The sequence below is a fragment of the Ursus maritimus genome, unplaced genomic scaffold, assembly GCF_017311325.1.
Source record: "Ursus maritimus isolate PB19 unplaced genomic scaffold, ASM1731132v1 scaffold_16, whole genome shotgun sequence".
NCBI classification, from domain to species: domain Eukaryota; kingdom Metazoa; phylum Chordata; class Mammalia; order Carnivora; family Ursidae; genus Ursus; species Ursus maritimus.
Genome location: NW_024424008.1, coordinates 4581074 through 4606020, shown reverse-complemented (window position 1 = coordinate 4606020; position 24947 = coordinate 4581074). Strand labels below are relative to the sequence as shown.

The 24947-nt window shown below is 50.3% G+C and overlaps 2 protein-coding genes and 2 non-coding genes across 5 annotated transcripts in view; 1 reads left to right on the top strand and 3 right to left on the bottom strand.

Annotated features, from left to right (window-relative positions):
* DENND2B (DENN domain containing 2B) overlaps nt 1-13394 on the top strand; it is a 99407-nt gene extending 86013 nt beyond the window's left edge. For both annotated transcript variants that reach the window (XM_040630754.1, XM_008683803.2), the window contains 9 exons: nt 5-82; nt 646-786; nt 4571-4719; nt 8308-8485; nt 8775-8816; nt 10040-10151; nt 10829-11068; nt 11954-12040; nt 12667-13394. In XM_040630754.1, the coding sequence (XP_040486688.1) occupies nt 5-82; nt 646-786; nt 4571-4719; nt 8308-8485; nt 8775-8816; nt 10040-10151; nt 10829-11068; nt 11954-12040; nt 12667-12701 (1062 nt within the window). In that variant the 3' untranslated portion in view covers nt 12702-13394. The remainder of the gene's footprint in view (nt 1-4; nt 83-645; nt 787-4570; nt 4720-8307; nt 8486-8774; nt 8817-10039; nt 10152-10828; nt 11069-11953; nt 12041-12666) is intronic.
* A 6441-nt stretch (nt 13395-19835) lies between these two features.
* On the bottom strand, nt 19836-24892 carry RPL27A (ribosomal protein L27a). The gene is made up of 6 exons (XM_008683804.2): nt 24809-24892; nt 22723-23265; nt 22267-22330; nt 21814-21889; nt 20986-21160; nt 19836-20008 (listed from the first exon to the last, which is right to left on the bottom strand). Exons 1-6 carry the CDS (start codon nt 24890-24892, stop codon nt 19880-19882), a joined length of 1071 nt encoding a protein of 356 aa, XP_008682026.2. The 3' UTR covers nt 19836-19879.
* Nucleotides 20122-20252, bottom strand: LOC121103008. Its single transcript, XR_005835153.1, has one exon. It is a non-coding gene; the product is annotated as a small nucleolar RNA SNORA3/SNORA45 family (small nucleolar RNA).
* LOC121103009 lies at nt 21513-21643 on the bottom strand. Its single transcript, XR_005835154.1, has one exon. It is a non-coding gene; the product is annotated as a small nucleolar RNA SNORA3/SNORA45 family (small nucleolar RNA).
* Nucleotides 24893-24947: the final 55 nt, after the last annotated feature.

Below are 24947 nucleotides of genomic sequence, written 5' to 3'. Positions count from 1 at the left end.
CCAGCCCAGTGGGAAAGGGCCTCGGCTGCCAGAGGTATACTGTGTCATCAGCCGCCTTGGCTGCTTCGGCTTGTTTTCCAAGGTAAGAGGGCTCTGGCTTGCTTCCCTCCCCTTTCCCCAGCTGACAGCTCCCACAGGAGTATCTGTGGCCAGCTCAGATGAGAAAACCACCTGTGTGCGCGAGCGAGCGGGCGCGAGCAAGAGAATGCGAGAGCGAGTCCAGGGAGCTCTTGGACTCCTTCCTGTTCCCAAGCCTGGCTCCCCATCTGGCCAGCTGGCATCTCCTCAGCTCCTGTGCCAGATGGTCTGCCAATGTCACAGTCCACCCTGGGCCATGGGCAGAGCCAGAGGCCTTGGGGACAGAAACCCCCTCCCCCCTTGGGGAAGCCAAGTGCCCAGGGACCCGACTCTCAAGTGGTGTTTCCTTTGCCCAACTCGTGGGTGTGAGGCAAGGACGAGTTAGTGAGCAAGCAGTCATCCAGTGCCAAGGGAAACAGGAAGGATGGGGTGTGAAGACAGTCCTCCTGTCCCCTGGCTTTTGGCCCCGGCCGGTCAGATGCCAGGCCGCCCGCTTCTCTGCCCAGGAGGTAGGGAAGGGCAGCGCCTTGACACCCTTCCTCTTCCGGCTGCTGGTGATGGGCACAGGTCCTAGATGAGGTGGAGCGCCGGCGTGGGATCTCTGCCGCCTTGGTCTACCCCTTCATGAGAAGTCTCATGGAGTCGCCCTTCCCTGCCCCAGGGAAGACCATCAAAGTGAAGACATTTCTTCCAGGTGCTGGCAATGAGGTAGGGATTTCTGCTGCCTCTTCTCTCCGACTATGGATGGGGGCTGGAGGAAGGCCTGCCTAGCCAAGGCTTCCGTCCCTGGGAGGGGCAGAGCACAGCCCCTTCCTCGCTTACAGTGTGTGTACAGCTAATCAGCAGGGACTGGAAAAGTGAAGGACAGAACTGTCGTTGGAGCCCAACTCCCTGCAGCTCCTAGGGGCCTTCCCTGACCTGCCTGGACTCAGCTGCATTGCACCTGCCCTCCTTTTCTTCATTCACCGGTTTACAGGTAGTGCTCTTTCACAGTCAGGGATGGCACCAGACCTTGGCGCAGTCGTGACGCTGAGGTGGGCCACAGCTGTGTCCCTGAGGGGTTCCTAATCTAGCGGGCGACACCAGTACCAACTACACACGTCTGCTTCTAGTAGATGATTACTAAGTGTCGTGAGTGCCACGTGCAAGCATGGGAGTGGGAGGTGTGACCGGGGACCTGCTTGATGTTAGGGGGCCCGGGAAGGCCACCTCCGAGGACGTGACTAAGGTGAGTAGAGTCAGCTAAATGAAGTGGGGGAGGGAGACTGACAGAGAAGGGTGTGGATGGGAGGTTATTCCAGGGGGAGTCGCACCTGCAAGGGCACATGTTGGCAAAGTGACAAGGAACTGAAAAAGGCCAAGATGGTCCAAAGGGTAGTGAGCTGGGCAGGACAGGCAGCGAGGGCCGCACCACAGTGCGCCTGCTGGGCCAAGTTAAGGAGTTTGGAGTTTATCTAAAGCGGGGTTATAAGATCTGAGATATATTTTTCAAAGCTCATTCTGGCTGCTGTGGAGAGCATGGATTGGAGTGAAAACAGGGAGACCAGCTGGGCTGCCGTACGGTAGTACGGACAGGAGGTGAGAGTAGGAGGTTGGATTAAGGTGTGGTAAGAAAGGTGAGACACAGGTGAAGTTGAGGTATACTTTAGAATTAAGATCAGAAGCACTTTGTGTTGAGTGGAAATATGGAATACATGTTAGGGAGACTTTAAGGCTAACTCCCAGCCTCCTGGCTTGAGTGACAGGGTCGCTGCTGGCGTGCTGCCTGTGGATGGTAAGCGGGCTCCGAGGAGGAAGCAGGGAGGTGGATTTTGTGTCTGTTATGTTTAAGATACCTGTGTGGCCCCCAAGAGAGGATATTTCATAGCAGAAAGTGTAGATAGGGAAGAAAAGAAAGCCCGGACGCGGTCCTCGTCAGACCTGGGGAGCTCCAACATTTGGGGATCCTGCTGACAGAGAGGAGCGACCCCTAGGAGTGGGAAGACAGGAGGAAGAGCAGGCTGTGGCTTGGAAGCCAAGGAAGGGGGCATCTTAAGAAGGAAGGGGTGCTTAGGTGAGGTCAGGATGAGGAATGGCCGGCTGCCTCGACGAGAGTAGATCTCGGGGGAGTGGGAATGAGGGGCCCAGATACCTCAGTGGAGGGAGTTGAGAAGTGGAGAGGGGTGAGAAAGCAGAAACAGCCTGTGTAGACTTCTTTTCAAGAGGCTTGGTTGCTAAGAGGACTAGGGAAGGGGACAGTGGTTGAAAGGGGGAGTTTGCTGAAGGTGGTCATCTGGGGGCTGGTGGGAATGGCCCAGCGGAGGCAGAGGTGAAAGGAGATAGTCAGGAGAGGGAGGGGACAGTCAGACTGTGGCCTGGGAGCGGCAGGGCTGGGGGATCCAGGGAGGGACTGGCTTCAGTTAGGAGAGATGGGCACTTCCTTGTGTGATGGCAGACAAGGGCCATGGCGTGTAGGTTCTAGCTTCTCATCTGATGGCTTCAGTTTTCTCAAAATGGAAAAGAAGGTCATCCTCTGAGAGTGAGAGGTGGGTGCTGGGCTTTGGGAGAGGGAAGAAGAAATTATTTCATTGTTGCAGAGAGCGGGAGAGGGTCTGAGTAAAGAAACACGGTGTGAATGCCATTGCAGGGCTTTCTCTCGGCCTCTTTTCTCCCACACTTCGCTGGAGGGACTTTAGGCTTCTCGAGAGGTCTGGCGCAGGATGGCTGGCCCTGGCCGGAGATCCCAGCAGCACGCCTGGGAGCCCTTTGGGCTGGCCCATCCTCCCCAGCTCACTTCTCATCACACTGAGTTGAATTACTTACTGTGGCTGAACCCTGCCTCATTTTGCCTCGAGGTCTAGTCCCTTCTCTCCTTCCAAAAGAAGTTCTCTTGTGCACTCAGCCATTGCCCCAACCCCTCCCTGCCTCAGCTGGGGCTGCTGCCCTTCCTCTCCACCCTTGTGGCCCCCTGTGCAGATGTGAATTGTGGCTTCCTTGTCTGACACCAGTCTCACAGCTGTGGTTGCTTAGATTCAGTTGGCCCCACTGGACTGTGATCCTTGAGGGCAGCGATGCATGAGTAGAGGCCCAGGTCCCACAAGCTGCTTCTGTGAATTCTCACACCCTGCAGGGGGCCTGGGCCTCAGGGGTAGTCAGAGCGTGGTGCTGTGCTGCAGAGCCGAGCCTGTTGGACTGCTGCAGGCTCTTGGGGGTGGAGGGGTGGTGTGGGGGAGCATTACTGTAACTTCTGGGGGCAAGGATGGGGGTCCCATACAGAGGCCTCTGGTGTCCTTGTGGTGTGGGTTTCCTTCAGGCCCCATTCCCTGAGTATTTTGTGTATGCACGGCATTGTGCTCGTCACTGGACCTTCTAGGAGTTTGCCAGCAGGTGGGAAAGATAGTGTCCACTGATCGTTAGGGCAACTTTTTCCATGTTGCTGCTTCTTTGGGAGCCAGAGGGATGAATATTGAGCTAGGAGTTCGAACTTCCCTTGTGTAGACCCTGAGGAATAAATGAGATGATGTGGGGTAAAAGCCCCTGGAAAAGAGAGCTCTGACTCCATGGGCTCTATGAGGGAACACGGTTTTCCCCTACTTAGTAGGAGGCCTGCACATCCTTGCTGCCCACGTGCTCTGAGAGACCGAGGAGAAGACTAGGCAGGCCCCTGTGGCAGCTGCTTCAGCTTGGCCTGAGTGTCAGCAGTTCCTCCTGCTCTCACCGCTAGGTCAACTGCAACTCTTCACCCTCAGGACTGCCCCCAGGGAAGTGGCTTTTTGTGCCATAGCACTGACCTTGGGAGTGGCCTTGCAACCCCCTGGAGGGAGGACGGCTAGGTCCAGCCCTGATAAAGTCCTGCTTCCTGGCACGGTGGTGGAATAGCCAGCCCTCTCCTTGTGTTTTCCTTGTCCCTGGCACAGAGAGTAGACAGGCTGATAGAGATAGAGACCAGAATGGTAGGACAAACATGACCTCTGGAAGGAAACTCTAGCAGGAAAGGGAGAGGACGTGGCAACAAGGACACTGGCATTGCCTTCTGAGAGATGGCAGTCAAGGGATAAGGAGATGCTTCTCTTCCTATGGCCTGGGGAGCAGCGATTGGTTATGGGATCTGGTCAGTGTGGGTGCCAAGACCTCTGCTTGGGGAGGTGGACCGGGGGGCAGGGAGTACCCCACAGGTAGAGCTGTGTGGTCTCCTCATTCTCCTTATCTATAAGAGTAGTCACCTCCTCCTTTTCCTGTGAGGCTGATGGATGGCTCATCCACGCTTCCTTCTGGAGCCTTCCCCACGTTCCAATTAGCCCTCTTGTTGACAGGCTAGGTGTCCGAGTACTACGGGAACAGAGCTGTGGTCTGAGGGGAGAGGGAGACTGGGTCTTATTGCATATTGGGGTAGATTAGAAACCCGGAAAAGGGACAGTGGGGAGAAAAACCTACAGCCCGTCACTTTGCGGAGGACCCGGGAGTGACCGCACCTCGCCTGCCTTGACCCACGTCTCCCCTCGTTCTCCTGCAGGTGTTGGAGCTGCGGCGGCCCACGGATTCCCGGCTGGAGCACGTGGACTTTGAGTGCCTCTTCGCCTGCCTCAGCGTGCGCCAGCTCATCCGGATCTTTGCCTCGCTGCTGCTAGAGCGCCGGGTCATTTTTGTGGCAGATAAGCTCAGGTAAGGCCCAGCAGGGTGAGGTGGAGAAGAGGGGGAAGGCACATCCACGGATTAATCTGACACGTATTTATGAGCCCTACTGTGTGCCAGCTTCTGTGGTATTGGTGTGGCAGGATTGCGAACCCCAGGGAGGACGTGGCCTGAGGGAAGAGGCGTCGGCATTTCTTCTTTTGCCCCAGCCAAGAGTGTGCAGATGAAAGACGTGGATAGGGAGAAAGGTGGAGTAAGATTTCTGGCTGATGGTTACACTTCCTTTGGAGCGGGAGGCAAGGCCATCTCTGTGGGATGTGGAGTTTGAGGAGAGTGCTGAACTCTTAGGCAGAGCCACGTGAGGAAGGGGCAGGAGCACGGACTAGGGGTCAGAGGAGTGCTGAGCCCCCCAGGGAGGAGCCAGTTAGGGCATCAGCTGGAGAAGACACCTGGGGATTTGTGGAGAAGGACAAGGTGAGGGAGGCATGGAGGGTGCCAGGGAGGCGAGTGGTTACAGGAAAGCTGGCCAGTCAAACTAGGAGAGGGAAAAGATGTCCAGGGCCAGGAGGTGCCCATGGGGTAGGGGAGCTAATTTAGGAGGAATAAGAAAACAGGTGGGAGGATCATAGGTCTTGGTCCAGAACATTGGCATTTAGGATTTTAGAGGTAGAGATTCCAAGATCTGGTTTGTGGAAGGAGTTGAGCTCTTCTAGGCAGTCAAGATTTAAAAGTGTCGCAGTCTATTCAGGCTGCTGTAACAAAACACCGGACCGGGTGGCTTGTAAACGACAGAAGTGTATTTCTCACAGTTCCAGAAGCTGGACATCAAAGCTCAGGGTGCCAGCATGGATACGTTCAGGTGAGGGCCTGCTTCCTGGTTCACAGCCAGAGCCTTCTCACTGCGGTGGAAGGGGCGACGGAGCTCTGTGGGTCCGTTCTATAAGAGCACGAATCCCATTCATGAGGGCCCCGCCTTCATGACCTAACCACCTCCCAAAGGCCCCACCTCATCTTTGGGGTTTAGGGTTTCAACATGGGCATTTTGGAGGGCACAGATACTTAAACCATATAGCATGGGGTGTATGTGGGGAGTGGACAGGCAAGTAGAGGATGAGATCTTGGCAACACGTATATTTTTTTGGTCAAAGACTCCATCACGGGAAGAAATGGTTTCTTTAGAGTGGTGGACTTAATTCAGTCATTTGGACATTTATTCACCCACCTGTTCTGTGCCATACCATATGCCTGCCAGGTGCTGATAGGAGGGCAGAAAAGGGAAAGCCTCTTTCGGGTTGGTCCTCAGTAGGCCCAGGCTCCCTGGGGTCTTCCTTTCTGTCTGTGTGAGGGGCTACTGAGGGGAGCAGGAGAAAGGGACTCCTGAATGCCCTCACGGGGCACTGGGGCAGGATGCCAGGCCTACCCTCTGCCCAGGAGAAGGAAGAGGAGGAAATGCCAGGGCTGCCAACTTTTCCAGAGAAGGCCTGCTTTAGAAATGAAAACGGCCCCTTACCTCCCACCCCAGCCTCAGTGTTTCTGCATCCCACAGTTGTGTGTGTCTTGTGGTCCTTCAGGAAGGGGCCGAGACTGGCAGCTGGAACGAGCCAGGGACAGCAGCCCCATGGAGCCCCTGTCTGCTGCCTCCCTGCCACCCATGTTCACTGTCCCTCAGCCAGGGAGGCTCTAGTCTGGCCAGACCGTGGTGTCCCTACTGAAGCCTAGACCCTGAGGTTTCTTTTTCCTGAAGGTTCCATTCCCTGACTCAGGGCTTCCTCTTTGCCACCCCCACCCGTAGCCCAGCTCCAGTAGGGCCCTGAAGACAGCTCTTGTTTCCTTTGGCCGCCCCTGCCTCTGAGCACATTCCTGCACCATTCTGGAAGGAAAGTACCCCAGGGCTCTGTTCTTTGCTGGGCTCAGCATTCAAGTTCTGCCACTCTTGGGTCTAAGAAAAGATATCCACCCTCCTCAGGGTCTGCCTGTGACTGGAGAGGGGCAGGGTGGGCAGTCCAGTGGTGGCACACAGGCCTGGACTGGGTCAGGGCTTAGTGAGTCCAGCCTGCTCATGGTCAGGTTGTCCACAAATCCTTTGCTCCTCCAGGTCTAGTTTTGACATCTGAGTATATGGGAGGGGTGCACTGTATGTGTGTACAGGCTCTGCGGTGACCAGCCGTAGGGGCTGTACAAAACCTCCTGTCTCCAAAGAGCCAGGCCCAGTGGAGGGGAAGGTGGAGGTCAGTGTGTCCCTCAGCCCTGAGACAGCCCTTTTCTAGTTCTTTTCCAGATGGCTGTCCTCGAGGTGTTGGGGGGGGGGGAGCTACTGTCCCCAGGGGGAGGGCTGTCAGAGCCAGGACACCTGTGTCTCTGCCTCACGACCCAGCACTGTTTTAGGTGTCTGTAGGGTAGCAGGACAGACAAGCAAGGCACCGGCTGACAAAACACTTGAGAACATCCAGAGGTCCTTCTAGAAGAGGGGGTTTGTTTCTGTCATGGGTTGGAACCATGTTCTCTGACTAGTGGGGCATTAGTCAGGAAAGGGGGAGACTTCCTGCTGGAGCTGATCAAGGAGAGTCTCTTGTGGCTAATAGGTGGGACCAATAGAGGCAGAGGGTCAGAGTGGGAAAGTCAAGCTTAAAACTGAACTGGACTGTGGGCCGCTGCCTTCTCATCTATAGTATGGTCCCTAGGGGAGGGCCTTTGATTCTCCTCCCAGCAGAAGGGTTGTTCAAGCCAGGTGTGTCTCCTGTGTTTGCCAGTGCCCCACACCAGCCCTCAACACATGGGGAGTGTACACCCCCTTTTCCTTCCAGCTAGCACCGTAGAGGTCTTCCTCCCCTCTTGCTTTGGTCATTCTGCTCAAATGGCCGGTCCTGGAGTGCTGCTGGGTGTAGAGGCCTGGAGCCCCCTCTAGGCCGAGAGAGGGATGACCCCACTGAGACCTTAGGCTATATTTTGGAGCCTGAGAAGAAAGATGGGCGTGGGCACTTTTTTCAGCTTGGTAGGAGTGGCGCCGGGCTCCTCACCTCAGTCAGCGATCCTCAGTCAGACCACTTTTGCGGTTACAGCAAGGAAGGGTTGGATAGACGGCAGAGTAGTCAAGTGACACTGGGCTGGGAGACAGGAAAACCGGTTGTGTCCCAGGTCGGCCTCTTAGGAAACTAACCCTTCGTAGCTGTGGGCCCAGCTCTAACATGAATAATTGATAAGATGACCTCAGAGGGCCTTCCAGCTCTTATACACTACGAATCAGTGATCAACTCTTGCTCCCCTTGCCTTCATCTTCTCTGGCTTCAGGTGATACTTCCCCACCAGGTTAGGCCTGTCTGTGCATTAGGGTGGCCCTTGAGGGTGTGTATGTGAGTCGTTTGTGAGTTTAAGTGTTGCTGTGTACCTTCATGGCTGTTCCTCGGTTGAGTCCCAAAGAAGGTCTGGTACCAGTGTCCTTGAGGCCCTGAGCAGTGGGAATGTGGGGGCTTCACCAGTCTGCTGGGTCACACCCTGACCTGAACTCCATTAGCACTTTTGTTGCACCAGGTGGTTTACCTATAAAAGGATGTTCTAACTCCCCTTCCCCAAAGGTGCTGGGCCTGGGCTCAGGTGCTTGTCTGTCTGTCTGTCTACCAGTACCCTCTCCAGCTGCTCCCATGCCGTGGTGGCCTTGCTCTACCCCTTCTCCTGGCAGCACACCTTCATTCCTGTCCTTCCGGCCTCCATGATTGACATCGTCTGCTGTCCCACACCCTTCCTGGTTGGCCTGCTCTCCAGCTCCCTCCCCAAACTGAAGGAGCTGCCTGTGGAGGAGGTGGGCCATTGTCTGGGGGACCAGCTGGGTGAGGGGTGGAGGAAGGAAGGAACTGAAGGAACAGAAACTCCCGGGAGGGAGGGAGGGGCAGAGGGGGAAAGGAAGGGACCAAGACCACTAGGCTCCTCTCACTTGTGGCCTCTGGGCCTCTCTACCCAGGTCTTATCCCTTTTCCCTGAGCACTCTATCCCTGGATGGAGTTATTCCTGTTGTCTGACTCTGGGAATCCAGGAGGTCTGGAGGCCTAGGGAGGGCATTGCAGGAGCTCATTAATGACTCTTTCTCTTAGGCACTGATGGTGAATCTGGGATCCGACCGATTCATCCGACAGGTAAGAAAGAGCAGGACCCCACAGAATATGGCCTGCCCTAGGGTAGGTGCTTGTTTGCTGCAGGCCCCAGGGTACCCAACACTGTTATACACATTGTTCAACCTTCACAGCCGATTTGTAGAGCTCTCTGGGCTCCATGTTCACAGACTAGACAAGGGTGGGGAGAAACTGATCTGGGAAGTCTTGAGACCCGCGGGATCTGCCTTTCTGGTTGGGATCATCCAGTGCAATGGGAGTATGGGAGTGTGAAGAACATGGCCCGGAAGTCTGAACACTTGAGGTCTGGCTCTGCCACCTTTGAGCCACACAATGTCACACAGGCCTCCGAACTTCTCTGAGCCAGAGTTCTCATCTCTGAAGTAGACATGGTGACACCACCTGCCTCGAAATGTTGGGGGGGGATTACGCATGATGCGCAGAATGCTGTGGAATGTCAAGGTTTGCAGTCATCGTCGCCAGCTTCGGAAAGCCTTTGGTGGTCATGGCAATCCTCCGGCTCTCCACTAAGGAGCACAGCCCACTGACGCACCCTCTGGGCATGTACAGTCTGTTACACACCACTCACAGCCGCCAGTCCTGGTACAAGGCATCAGGGTACAGAGACGGAACCGGAATGCAGAGGCAGGAAGGACAGCCTACCCTCATACCTGAGACGCAGGCTGGGCCACAGGTTCCCCGCCTTGAGCCAGCCCTGCTTCCCACCTGGGAGCTGGAGATGGAGGAGCGGGGAGGCTTTATCGGGGTGCTGGGCGAGGAACCCCGAGCTGGTCTGCGGCAGTGAATGCCACGGCCTCCACTACCTTTTTTATCCGTGTGACCTTGGATGAGTTTCTTTTCTTTTTTTTTAAGATTTTATTTATTTATTTGACAGAGAGAGAGAGACAGCCAGTGAGAGAGGGAACACAAGCAGGGGGAGTGGGAGAGGAAGAAGCAGGCTCATAGCGGAGGAGCCTGATGTGGGGCTCGATCCCATAACGCCGGGATCATGCCCTGAGCCGAAGGCAGACGCTTAACGAGTGAGCCACCCAGGCGCCCCTTGGACGAGTTTCTTAACCTCTGTCTGTGCTCAGCTTCTCATTGTGAAATGAGGTTGATAATAGTATCAGGATTTGGGGGAGGAATGAAGAAGATTATATAGTTAAGCTCTTCAGACAGGGCCCGGCATATAGTAAGTGGTTAGTCAGTGTCTGTGATTATGATGACTGTGTTTCCTTCCCCTGTAGATGGATGATGAGGACACACTGTTACCGAGGAAGTTGCAGGCGGCTCTGGAGCAGGCTCTAGAGAGGAAGAACGAACTGATCTCCCAGGACTCTGACAGCGACTCCGATGATGGTGAGTGAGGCTTGCCCCGGGCAGAGTCAGCTCTGGCCCCGGGTTCCCTCTGCTCTGGATCAGGGCCTCGTGGTACCAGGACCCTGTTTCTACACACCAGACCCTTCTGGTTGACGAGGCTCCAGGTATAGGACCTTGGTCTCAGGCTGGTCTAGAATCCTCTAGCCCCACTACCAGTGGGCTCAGGGAGTAATGGGCCTGAGGGGAGAGAAGTATTGTGGTGTTTTGTCAGAGGGAGTGGAGAAACATAAGCAACACTGGGGGCACATCTAGGGTGGCCCAGGCTATAAAGCTACCCTCTTCTCTCTAATTCTTCTCTACCTCAGAAGGTTTGAGAAGGAAAACCCAAAGACATATGGCTCCTCTTGTGAAGCCCAGGAAAACCACCAAGGGTGAGGGGTGTGGGGAACGCGATCCTCTGGTCTCTGATTTCCACTGTCATTCGCGCAGTGAGTATTTGCCAACTTCCATGTGCAGAGCACAGTTTCTGACCTTCCAGCTCAGGTGCTGGTTACAAGCCCAGGAGCACAAGAGTTAAAGTTCCAAAAACAGATAAGTGGTTCCGGCTAGAAATTCTCTTGGGGAGAGGGAGACAATACCAGCTAGAGGTTGGGGTCGAAGGTTGGAGATGACCGGTTCTTGACCTGAACCTCAAAGATTTGTCTTTTCTCTTCCAGAATGTAATACCCTCAATGGGCTGGTGTCGGAGGTGTTTATCCGGTTCTTTGTGGAGACTGTTGGGCACTACTCCCTCTTCCTGACTCAGAGCGAGAAGGGAGAGAGGGCCTTTCAGCGAGAGGCCTTCCGCAAGTCTGTGGCCTCCAAAAGCATCCGCCGTTTTCTTGAGGTTTTTATGGAGTCTCAGATGTTTGCTGGCTTCATCCAAGACAGGGAGCTAAGAAAATGTCGGGCAAAGGGTAAGGCCAGAAAAGCTTGGGGTTGGGGACTATGAGCCCTCTTCTGTGAGTTGTCTGCTTACTAGTAGGCCTGAATATCTGGGCACCATGATGGAAGCTCTTAGCTATCGGCTAGGGCCAGGCCTCCTAACATGCCTTTCTTCTGAAAGAAGCCGCCAAGGGAGCTTTCTTCTCCTCCTGTTGCAGTGAGTGGCTTCCAAAGGCTGCACACAGGCTGGAGCCATGTGTCTGGTAGGGCTCCTCTCCACCCAAGAGCAGCATGCCATTGGTAGCCCATCCCCTCTTCAGATGCCCTTCTTATTCAGAGGAAAAGACCAGATTGAACAAGTTAGGGGGTTCTAAGAACCACGTGTTGGAGAAGCCCTTCAAGAAAATTGAGCTAGCTCTCTGAGGTTGGTGGCAGCCTCCATTCAGAATAGAAGGTCACCTTGTCTCTAGTCATTTCAACAGCTTAGTTCACTCTAGGCCTTTTTTTTTTTAAATCTCATCAAGATCTTTCTATCTAACCTCAGGGTTATTACGTCTTCTGTCCACTAATACTGTTCATTTAGTCTAACGAACCTTTTGGAACAACGTGGTAGAGTGATCTAAGAGGACCTAGAAAAGGTGCCCAGCTCTGAAACAAGGAGCGGCATCTTTGCCTTACGGAATGCAGCTCAGGCACATGCACTGGGAGGCAAGGTGCTGAGGGCCTCTTGCTTCAGCAGTGAGCACAGTGAGACGCTATTAATTATCGTTCTGAGGAGGTAGCCTGAATTCTAATACGATGCTGCCCTAAATTGTAATTGCAGATCCTTGGTTTCTCTGTGCCCGTGGCCCCTCCAGCAGGCCTCCCCTTCCCTTCCCGCAGTGAGTGTTCTTTTCCCTGTCCCTCCTCTTCCTCAGGCCTCTTCGAGCAGCGAGTGGAGCAGTATTTAGAGGAACTCCCAGACACTGAGCAGAGTGGGATGAATAAGTTTCTCCGAGGTTTGGGTAAGTAGCACGGTCACTCATGAGATAGGTGTTCAGCAAGAAGCTGGGGCTGGGGGATCTGTACCCAAACTACTCTAAACCAGTGCCAGTGGGTATTTATATTGGGGCTGTAGACAGAACAGTAAGAGATCCCCTCGTGAAGATGTTCCCAGCCCAGTGCTCCAAGAGCATTTAGCATTTACCAAATTGCAGAACCAGGAGAAACCACAGATCCTTACATAAATCAGATCTTTTTCCATGTGCTCCTTCCTGACTGACTATGAGGATGCTGGGGGCAGTGAGCTTTTCTCTAGGCCTAAAAGGGTCTACAGAAGTCTCGGTGCCAGGGTGCCCTTCTCTGAAAACCTCCACTCTCTTCAAAGAGCTCGGCCAGCTAAATCATGGAATCATAGCATGTCTCAGTTTAAAGGGAAATTGGGGCCAAAGAAGTTAAATAGCTTGCCCACAGCTCCAGAGTGATTGATACCAGTGCCCTAATTAGAGCTCTAGCATATTTTCACTGCCCCGGATCAGATCCGTCACAGCTAAAATCCAGTCTTTCTAACCCTGTCTCCCACTGAGAGGGTTAGGGCTGTTAGGAGAGTTGATACTGAAACCTTCTCACTCTTGCGCTCTCTGACCCACAGGCAACAAAATGAAGTTCCTCCACAAGAAGAATTAAGCCCCTGTCCCAGTAATGGAGTCCAGTGCCTTGCCGAGCCTGGAGCCTGGGGAGGGGGTCTGCTTGGAACCCCTGGGACCCCACCCTCCAAGCCAGCCCACCTCTGCCTTCACGATATCCCAGGATACTGTTTGTAAATAATCTGCTGTAAGCTTTCTTATCTCCTTTTGTAACAAGCAAAGAGAATCTGGTAAATATTTGTATATTCCCAAGGGGCTGGGTGCTGGCGACTGGCCAATTATGTGCAGCTGACTGTCTCAGCCGAACCACTGATCTTCCCCTGGAGGCTCCTGGCCTGCCTGCCTGAGGCCCCTGCTGCCAGTCTCGGGCCCTGGAGAGCAGATGCTGTCTTGTTCTGTACAGGAGGTCTATTTTTTTTTTTTTTTAAATCTTAGAGTTTCTATTTTTTTCTAGTAGTCACCCCTCCCCTAACCCTCCGTTTTTGAAAGGCAAAGGCCAATCAATCCCCATTTGCAGCATGGTACCAGGCACTTGGGCCTGGCCTTCTCTTGTTCCTCCCACCTTTGTGATGGTCAGTGAGTCACGGGAAGCCCACCCCCCACCCCCGGCTGTGCCAGTGCTGTCCGGGCCCAGCTCCCAGTCAGTGGTGGCCACAATGCGGTACAGGGCATCCCTCCTTCCCACCATCTACGGGTGTTCTCAATAAACAGTGTACAGTTGTTTGGGCCCAGAGCCCTACGTGTTCCTTGGCTTCATTTTCTAGAGTTCTCTCTCCTGGGAGATGGGCTGAGAGAGGCCAATCAGGAATGAAACACCATCATGCAGGGAACTGAGTACTTCATTAAGAGTTTAGCTTCAGTGTGAGTCACGTACCTGCCCTGAAATCAAGTTCTCTGGCTGGAACCGAATGATTGGTCTTAGAAGATACCTTGTCATTGTTCTTGTTCAGCTTGCCTCTTCAATAACCAACTGTTCAGACTCTCTGTAAGCGTTCCCAGTGATGCAAAGAGTGCTCAGTGCTTTCAACTCCACTGTTGGGTGAATCTGAACATTTTCCTATTTAGTATGAAGCCCTTAAGATATCCTTGGATATCCTGACATTGGTGGGGTGAAGCTCAGCGAAAGCCAACCCAGGCTTGTTCATAGCCCTGGCCCATTGCCTATAGCTCTTCTGTCATTCTGTGACTAGTCTTCTCCTGTTGGATCCCTACGTTTGCACGCAGAAACTTTTGCAATATTCCATGGAAAAGCAAGAAGAGAAGCAGGACGGGGAATATGGGTGGCTGAGGCTTTCCACCCACCCAAGACCTTCGCAGAGCAGAGACCGTGAAAATTTCCAAGGTGAGAGATGAGGCAGTAAGCTGGAACTCTCTTCGTTGGAATTCAGTTTGGGGCTGGCAGGATTTGAACCAAGGAGTAGATCTTTCCTGTCCTTCCACCCTGGCGTACTTAAACAAGAGACAGTACTATCCTGAATTCCCTTCCCTCCTTCTGCCCATTTCCATTGAGGCCTGGGCCGGTCCCAACCTGTCTGGGGCTTGGGGTTGCTCTCTGCCTCCTAAAGTAGAGGGTTTGTCTTCTGGGAAGATGAAGTCTCTTCTCCTCTGAAAAAGTCTCCTACATAGTTGGCTTTTGGCATCTTCGAGGAATAGGGAGGCAGAGACTGAGGCCTCATGAGTCTGAGTTTTCAGCTGAGGTAGAGAAGACAGTGCTTATCACCGGAAAGTCCAGAGTCGGGTGTAGTTACCTCCAGGACTCATTACTGTTAAGCCATCCTGGGCTTCATGACAGTCACAGAAGTAGATTCCTTAACAATAAAATAATAATAACACAGTTTCCAAGAGGTGCTATTTCTTTCTCCTTTCCTTCTCTCACTCCCCTCTCTTTTTAAATATGACTCCAAAGAATCCTCACAGACGTACAATGAGATCACAAGAGATATAGGTATAAATTCCTTTTTTAAAAAATAAAATTTGAAACTTTTATGTACCTTTAAAATCTTAAGATACCTAAGATTAACTCTAAGGATGCCTTCCTCCTATGATGGTTACAGCTTTCATCCTAATTCAGAAAGACAGTACTGGCACATAATGGCTCTGGTTGGGCTGCAGGGTCCATACAGTGAGCACTATGGGTAAGGCACAGAAGACTTTGGGGGAATATAGAGGAAGGTGTGTCCTGGGGGCCTGGTATGACAAAAAGTGGTCAGGACTTCTTTCCAAGCTCTGTTTTACATGATTTGTCAGCTCTTAAACAGATGGTTCTTAACCCTAGTGGATCCAACACTCTCCTTTTCTATAGCAAATACTCTAACTCCCCCCTTTACTATTCTGAAATGAAATTCGTAGATAATGTAACCTACCTAAACACACTTTCATATAAATGGGGAGAAGTAAAAGGAGGCATTTTGTTATAACAGGTATTTAAATATGTACGTGCTTGGGTACAGCTGTGCTAGAAGATACATAACGAGGTCAGATGCTTACACCTGTACACAGAGTTACTGTGAATGCAGTAGCTACACATGCACAGATAAAAGCGTGTTGTATTAGCAATTCAGAGTCTACTGAGTGGGTGTTCCCATTGGTAAGTATGCCCAGCACCGGGCCGGATGCAGGGCTCAATTTCACAACCCTGAGATCATGACCTTAGTTAAAATCAAAAGTCAGATGCTTAACTGACTGAGCCACGCAGGTGCCCCAGAGAAATGAACAACTTTTGGCAATATTTTGAGCAGAACACAGAACTTCCCCTGACTTAAACAGCATTTGGAATCCTGGAAAACTCAGAAGTATATGAAAACTTGGGGAGGGAGAATTTTTTTTTTTTTTATGTGTGTGTAAAATGTACGTAGATCTAAACTAGATTCTGTTGTTTTATAATCAACCCATACATTGCAGGATGTCTAGCAACGTTGGTTGCTTCCCCTCCATGATTGTGACAGACAAAAACTGCCCCCCCAGAGGATGGTTTTGCCACTATTGAGATCAAGTGTCTTTGAACAGTGCCTTTCAGACAACCAACCCTAGGGCACTTACTTAGGGGTAACACAACACTGTCCCTTCTACCAGAAGCCCCAGTGCCTACGGAGTGTCAGCCCTCTATTCTGGAGTCAAGAAAGGCCCTGGGTATTCTTAATCAGTCTGGTAACTCTTAGAGCAGAGAAGGCTGCCCCATTACATCTTCCTAAATGCCTTAAAAAAAAAAAAAAAAAAAAAAAAAAAAAAAAAAACCAATAACCATACTCTGGTAAACTGTAGTGTCAAAATGAGGAGTCTGGGCGTCTTAAAGGCAATTATTTTGAAGGAGTGCCCTTGGAAAGCCATATGATTCCAACTCCAGCTCATATTGGATGGTGTGTGGCATTAGGGCTCCCCCAAAATCATTCTAATTATCATCACAGCTCAGTTCAAATTTTTGCTAAAAATAATACCCTTTATTTTACATGGACTTGTACCCAAAATGACTTATTTATAAAGATACAGAGTATTTTTTAAAAAAACTTAAAGTGAGAATAAAACAAAAGTTGGGCTATAAAATAGAGCCAGAATGAAACATACACTTTGAACTTACATTCTTACTAAGAGTGATACAAAAATCAGTTTCTAGAGCCAAAGTGGTGGTATGCATCCCAAAGCACCTTATTTGCCTATAGGGGTGGGGTGGGTGTCACTTAAAAGGTCCTGAAAACTCTAGACCAAGAGAAAATACTACCTTTTGGTACTGGCAAGTTACTGGTAACTTTGAAATTATTTTCTGTCCATTTATATTGACTTTTAATATAAAGTAATATGCATTTGATTAAGCAAGAAACCCAAACTATCAAAACACATCTCCCTCCCGACCCGCAGCTCATGAGGAAATGCCTTCTCAGTTTTATATTCTTCCAGAATATTTCCATTTCCATGTATGTACAAGCAGGTGTCCAAAGTGCCTTGAACGTAGCTGGCGCTCATCTTTTTGACGACTGAAGCTTATTCTGAGAAGTTTGGAAATCCCCCTTTGACGTGTGTATAAAGACCATGTTTCCGTAAGTGCGGCCTAAGCACGACCTCAAGCGCTGCAAGGTTGGCCCAGCCCCCAGTTCCGAAGGGGCCCACGCCCCCCGGGAGCCGGCTGAGTTAAACCTCCCGCCTCGCCTGGGAAAGTCTATCCGCCGCGCGACGAGCCTGGCCCCGCCCCTTGCCGGAACTGGCTGAGCCCCCAGAGGAAGCGGCGCCGAACGTGCTTCCGGTCGTGGGAGCGGGCAAGGTCAATGTGACCCCGGAACCAAAACCTCACACCCTCCGGAAGTGGTTATCAGGGGCTGAGGCGACAAGAGCTGACCAGTGGGGGAGTTGTGTGATGGCGAGGCAGAGGTCGCGCGGTGTGAGCCGCCAGGGTAGCCGTGGGAGTGCCAGGCTCTGCGGGGCTCAGGCCGCTGTCATCCTCGTAGTCTTCTGCCTTCCCGCGAAGGCGGACGCTGCACGCCTTCCGCCGACGGTGCGCCCTTAGGCTTGTTTTCAGTCCGGGGGCTGACTGCGTTTGGCCTAGCCATCAAGTAAGCCTATTTGAATTGAAACCTTAAATTCGATTTAGCGGATTTTGATAATGGGGTCGGGTCCGATATCGCCAACTGATTTTGTTATAGCTGCAGCTCCGAGGTTTGGATGAAAATGTATTTAAAGCACATGTACATTAGGCCAGAAATTATATCCTTAGCTATTCAAGCTAATCGAAAATCAGCATGTCAGCCTGATGTGCCAGGTGACGTGATTTTTCCAGTTTGAAGAGGTAGGTAAACCAATGGTTGAAGACCACGGAGTTACAGGGACATCTAGCAAAGTTCTGCTCTCCTTACATGGGAGGACTTTCATTAACCCTACGCAGGTATCAGCCACTAAAGAGATCAGTGGCAGTGTGGGCCTCTGTGCCTGCAGGACAGACTGATCAAAGCTTGACAGCTTCAACAGCGTGGACTCTGTATCTCAGAGGTGGCCCTTTTCACGGAAATATAAAGTCAAAACGTAAGGTTTGCACTTGGTCTCATCAAACAAGCCAAGTGGTCACTATAGGTCTGCGCCCTTCATTTGTAACATGAAAGTATGGCTTTTCACCAATCACCTGGCTTCCTTGGCAATATTAACACCCACATCAAAGCATCTGCCAGCTATTAGTTGCAGATACCTGAATGAGCAAGCTGGAAAGAGGCAGCTCCAGCTGTCTTTTCCAGGCCAGGTGGGATGGCATTGTATCTGGACTATCTTCTATATAAAATGGTTGAGGACTTTCACGGTCAGCATGGCCATCTACATCTCCATACAGGATTGGGGAGTATTATACCACTCAACCCCATCCTGTTTATGGATAGTGATGCTACACGGTGCTACTAATGAATTTCTAGGTAAGATACTGGCTATTAACGGACTAGTTTTCGTGTATGGTCTACTAAATCCCGCCTGTCCTTTGGGTTTTCTGCATCCTTCTCTTGCTTTCTCATTCCCATTTTCTTTGTAATGCCTCCCACTGTAACCCCATCCCTAACTACATTCTCTCACTTTCCTTGCTCAACTTTTCTAAATTGGTTAGCGTGTTTGCTCTGACCTCTGCTTGGATCATTTTGCCTTGACTTAATCAGACCAACGGGATTAATTTTTGGCTCCCATAATCGTGCACAAAGTCAAAAATTTCATTTAGTAAATGCTTCCATTTTACTTAATCCACACAGTTCTCAATTTTAAAGATGAGAAAATTGGACAAGTTTAAGCCACACACAACTGTTCAGGTTTAGATGAAAAGCTCAAACCCCATCTGAATCTTAAGATACTTTATACATTTTTGTATCTTCAGTGTATAATTACAATTAGACATTAAATTCTTAATATAAACTACAACCCATTTCAGATCCATGACCTCAGCTTCTGTATTATAGGTCCTCCAAAAGACACTAAGGGACAACCAGTTTTACCTTTCTCCATTAGGACATTACCAAAGATCAAATTCAGATGATCCAGCTGTTTGTCCAACTGAGTAAAGCCTTCCTGGCACCTTTTTAAACAAATCAGCTAAGTTTGCTCTCATTTCCTTATACTTGAGGGTCTGCAAAATCCTCTAAAGGTTGTCACAAATTCGTCCCATAGAAAGTCATGGTTCTCAACTCACATATCACCCCACATAGGACTAAGGAAAAAATGCTCTGCCAAAAGAAACCTGTTGTTTTCAAGTGTCATCCTATTTTTTTGGCCAGGGTTCTAGGCAGCAACTTTTATTTTGGGCCAAAGAAAATTTCTTAAATTTTGGAAAGAACTAGAAAAATTGTAGTAAATTATAATTTACCCTGAGATCTGAAGGTCCTATCTGCACACAATTGTTATGGTTTTGTAGGAGATACAAACCCTAGAAAACCCGACTCCAGCTTCTGGTTTTTCGGTTTTTCCAAATTCTCTGCTAGATTCATTTCAGACTAGACTCTAGCATTTCATGATGTAGTTCTTTGCACATTAATGCACAGGGATACATAAATCCTGACAAATGCTTTTCCAAACCACTTTTTGTGTAAAAGCTCTGGTGTGTTTAACATTCAGACTACTGGGCTCCCATCTCAACATTCTGGTTACAACTAGAATGGTATGTATGGTAAACGATAAGGGAGTCAAGGAGGAAAACCTTAGGTTCAGGAATTACATCCTTCACAACTGCTTCAGTCCTATCCTCTGTCCACTCTTGAGAATGTGCCCTATCAAAACTGAGTCTTCCATTTCGGGGTGCCTGACTGGCTCAGTTGGTACAGCAAGTAACTCTTAATCTCAGTGAGTTTAAGTCCCATGTTGGGTGTAGAGCTTACTTGAAAAACAAAACATAACCACCCTGAGTCTTCCCCATTTGAGCCACATACTACAATTAAGGGTGTATTCTCCCACTCGCTGTAAATTCAGAACATACAGTGCAAAGCAGCCTTTCAACTCTAAGATACATACATGTGCTATCAACAGGTATCATTCTCACTTTATAAATGAAAATGTTCAAGTTAGGTATTGGGCCAAGTCCTCTTAGTGCTGGTGCTCTTTCACACTTTCCTGAGGGGAGAACTCGGCAGAGGAGCTCAGGCCCTCATAACCTTACTCCTGGAATCTGTTGGGTGGGTTTCTGATGTACACGTAGGGATGCTAAAGAATTTACACCCAGACCAGAAGAGAAAAGCACTTGTTTGCATTTAATGAACCTCCTCCCACGTGGCTTCAAGCTACTAGAACGCAGGCGCCCCCTACACCCTTAATCTTCTCCTCTGCTCTTCTACTGAAGAATTTAGCCTTCACGATGACAGGCTGTTTTGGGAGTTTTCCCTTTCCCAAAACTTTGTAGTAGCCCTAGAGGAATAGGAAAAAAAATAAAAGAGTTTATAATACACAAAATAGCAGGTACCAACTCCCTGGTGTGAAGAAAGATGCCTTCCAATCTATGCCATCTCGGAGCTGGGAGGGCATGTTTCTGATCTGGGCACTACCGGGGGCACTGACTGCCCTCGCCAGTGAATCAAGACCAGCAGATTCTCTCTGAGGACTCTAGCACACCAGGACAAGAGATGTGTCAGGATGTGACTCTAGCCTCAAGCAAAGAACACCCCCCCTCATTCAATTACCACCTGATAAGCAGAAAAGACAGAGCACATTCCCAGCCATGCTCCAAGAAGTCCTGACCATCAAAACTGCTCAAGGAGTGTTAAGTAGGCTGGGAAAAGGGGTTTAAAACTTAACCAAAAAGCCCCTTCAGGGTTTAGACTACCTCCATACCCATGGAAGGTAAAACTGATAAAGGGACTAGAACTCTAAAAGACATACAAAAATGCTTTGTCGTCACTGTTCTGGGGTGTGCGGAAATCTCTTCAGATAATGTAGATTCATAAATAACAAACATACCAGGATTTTATTCTCTAAGGGACATAAAGGGCCAAGAGCTGTGCCTCACATAAGCAGGGCTGTGTAAGAGCAACTAGAGCCAGCTGAGCTAAGATACTGCCAAAAGCTTAGGCCAGAAATGCAAACCTGTACAAATGAGGGCAGGAACAGTGGGAATGAGATTACTGATTGGAAAACATTCAAGAAATAACAAAGTAACTGAATGAATGAGGGACTGGAAAGATCATTCTTCAAATGTTTTCCTTGAATCACAACTGGACTACAGAGTTCAATTTTGGTGAGTTTTACCTGTGGAAATTTTACCAAAAGATGGAATAGTCTACTAGGTAACTGGGTACAGATTTCAGGTAGGAGATCAAATAGATTAGGTTATCCAGAATTTTGAGAGGCAAGGACCATATAAAGTCAACGAATATTTTTTCACTCACCGATCGCACCACATCAATGATAGGAGCAGCTCCAGTCTTGTTTTTGGCAGCGTTTACCCGTGTCTGCTCACTGACTAAGGTCCACAGTTTATCAAGGTTGACAGTTGGGCAGAAGCTCTGGTTCCTCTTTAAGTGGTAATGTCTCATACCAACTTTTCCAAAGTAACCTGGGTGACTAGAAAGAGAAGGGCAATCATTTTCATAATCTGATTCCAATTAAGTGATGTTTATCATCTTCATAGTTCATCTCTTCCAATTATAGCATATAGTGACATAGCAGGTACTCCATGCATTGCTGAACTAAAACAAATCTTCAAAAAAAAAAAGCCACTGAAGATGTTCAGGAATAGGAGACTACCCTTATTTCATGGAACCAGGACAAGTCACTGAAAAAGAGGCAATGTCAAGACCAGAGGTCTTCCAGATCACTTGACAGAATTTTATGGAAATTCTACACGCTCTCTAATATACAGATTTTCTAAGCAAATTTGGGGGCATAAGTGAATCTAGCAGGTGCATAGTTAATCTGATGTCACTAACCTGGTGACTGACTATGCCACGAGGGTCACAGCCAGTGAATAAGGTCAGCAATTACTCTTCGAGGACTCTAGCACACTAAGGCAATAAGCTGATACCCAAGCGTGACTCTAGCCTCGATGACAAGTTCTCAGTTCGCATCAAATGTTAACTTGGTAAAACCCAGCAACACATGAGGTTTTTCAGTGGTAAGAGGCCTTCTTCCTACTGAAGGTGTCCTGAGCCAGCCCTCTGCCCCTAACTCCAAACTGTCAGTGCCAGTAACAAAGTACAGGCCAAGAAAACACTCACTATTTGTCGAAGTTGATCCTGTGGTGATGCATGCCACCAGCATTACCCCGGCCTCCTGGGTGCTTCCGGTGCTTGCCTGCAAGAATACAAGGCTACATGGCTAACGTAGCCTTCTCCAGCCCCTCAATTCTTCTCCTTTCCCCACACTTCTGCGTCTTATCTTGTTCCCAATCTAAAATACCACTTTAAGCATTGCTATCCCCTCAAGTTCCCAGGTGAAACATCTCTTTGCAATGTAACACTTTGCCCCAAATTTCATGCCAACTGATGTAAAATTCTCTTAAAGTGGAGTACTGTAGAGAATTCTAAGAGAAAAAAATCAACCGCTAACCGTCAAATTCAGTCCTACTGACCGCACAGAGAGAACCCACTTCTACCCTACCCACTTCCCGGCTAGGTAAGCACCCGGCGGGGAGACCGCAAAGCCGACCAGGATGGGATGCCGGCACTTACCGATGCGGCCGTGGCCGTGGCTCACGTGGCCCCGAAGTTTCCGGGTCTTTCTCAGTCTGGATGGCTGTATGGAAAAAGGTGCTTGGTGATAAGGCCAAAGGGAGGTGGGGCAGAGGGCGAACTTGACCGTCTGCGAAGGGTCTGTAGGCTCGGGGGGTCAAGGATCTGCTCTGGGTCACATTCAGCAAACGTGATGTTACGGACTGGCCCAAGGCCATGCGGCCTCATCAGGGCGGCACCGAAGCGCGCGGGCCCGCGTGTCTCAAGAGATCCGAACCCCAGGCAGAACACGCGGCCCCACCCTACGGGGCCCATACCGGCCACCCTGCCCCGAGGTCCGCCATGCGCGGCCTGGAAAACCGGGCCAAGATCGGGGGTAGGTGGTTGGGGTGCAACGCGAGTAGAACTCGCGGCCTGCACCAGCAAAGAAGCGGACGTACGAAAAGAACCACCTACCATGTCTGCAGCCAGACGGAAAAGGGAGGCTTTTGCGAAATCTCGCGAGTTACCGATCACGGGGGCGGAGCCAATGAGACTCACTTCCGGCAGAGAGGCCGGGCCTAGGGCGGGGTCTCTTGAGTCTCGCGGGTCTCGCGGGTTTCGCGGGTCTCGCGTGACTGCAAGACCGGCCCGCCCCCGGCCCCCCACTCTTGTTTCAGCTGGGTGTCCTTTCCCTCGCGGTGAATTCAGGTTGGCGGTGGCGGCGGGAATTCCTTTTCCGCGCAGTCCTTGTTCCCTCAGGCTCTGAGGCTGAGAGCTGTCGCGGAATCCGCGTCTAGGGGCGCTGTGTGGTGCACGCCGGCGCGGTGCTGTGTCCCGGAACCCGCCTAGGCCACCGTATCTCGGCTCCTCGCCAAACGCCCCAATTCTGAGCCGTGCCCCGCGCCTCGCGTTCTTTGTGGTGTGCTCGACGCTGGCGGTAGCGGTTGCTTGCTTGTCCTTTGGCCGCAACGAGGATTTGCGAGGCACTGTATGACCCTCAGTGTGCCCATCGGGTGTCTAGCTCCGTTTCCTTCGAAGTCCTTGCCTAGGTGTCTGCCACCCACCGGCGCCTGCTCACCCACACTCCTGAGGGGCCGCTCGGTCTTCATTCCGCCTTTGCCCTTGTTATCCTCCTGGGCATCCCCGGTCTGAACAATCCTTTCTGCTTCAGGGACCTGTATACCTGCTTGCTTTATGGTCCTTTTAATCCAGACTCTGTGAAGACTTCTTTCTAACCACCGAATTTTAATTTTCACTTGAACCTACCTGACATGGCCGTGACTTTCTCTCCCGGACCAAAGAACCCCTTGCTCGACCTCGACCCTGTGAAACTTCTCAGACCCATTCAGTCGTTGTTGCTTACTTCCCCGCTTGTGCCCCACACAGTCTAGTACATAGCTCATACAATTGTCGACCACATTTGCCTACCCCACTCGACCAAATTCCTTAATGGTTCAGGATTATTTTCTTCTATCCACGCACTCCCAGTTTCTAGCATGTAGTACGTTTTCAACAAATTGAATGTACTTTCACCTCACTGAGTGGAAGAGCCATCTCTCACCCATTCTTTCAGTTACTCTGTGTGTATTTTTCCTGCCTCGTTCCTGTCAGCTAAAATACATTTTAGCTAAAATATCTCAAATTCTCCCTGCTTTCTACCTACCACCCTTGCTCTTTCCTTTACAGCCAAGCTCCCCAAAAGAGTAGTCTGAATTCTGCCCATTTGTTCATTTCCCGTTCATCATTTAATCCACTGCAGTCTAACACCAGTCTTACTCAAATCATCAATGAAACAAATACCACATTGAATCAACTCTTCCCATTCCTTTTACCACTTGTTCTCTCTTTTCTACTTTACCTCTCTCACTTCCTTATGGAAACTCTTGCATTCTTCCTATTTCTTTGGCCATTTCTCAGTCTTTTCAGGTTCTTCTAACTTTATTTGCCATTTAAGTGTTGATATTTTTCAGCCTCTGGTCCTTGCCTCTCAACTTTTCACAGTACACAATCTTCTTGGGTGAGCTTATTTTGGGTGGCTTCAATTCACATCTCTATTGCTTACCTCCACACTCACGTATTTACTTAATCTCTGATTATTATTCCTTGGTCATTCTACAGACAAACTTGGTAAACGTAGTCAAAGACTTCGATCTTCCTTGCTCACTGATACCTTCTCCTTTACACTATATCTTGGTGAGTGGCACCCTTGTCCCCCTAGATAGTGATGTCACGGAGACCTGAAAATTGTTCCCAAGCCTTTGTTTCCCCTAATACACTGTCACCATATCCTTTTGTTCTATATCTCAAATCTGCTTCCTCCTGTTAAGCACCTGTGCCACGGCCCTCATTAAGACCCTGATCATGTCTCTTATCAGGAGTTCAACAGCCTCCTGCGGTCACCCTGCCTGCATTCTAACCCTCCTCCAATCCCTTCATCCTTCACACGCCTGCCAGGTTAATCTTCCCAAAACATGGCTTTCATCCTTCCACTTCCTTAATCAAAAAGTTGGATAACTCTCTATTACCAACAGAATACAGCTACTTGCCTTTCTAAACCAACCTCAGCTTCTCCTCTTAACAGGAGCTTTCCACTGCAGCCAGACTTGATACATCGCTTCAGCCCTTTTGCCTGCACTGGTGCCATTTCTCATGCCTGTAGTGCTCATCTTCTTCCTGATCAGATATCCTGAATCTTCCTC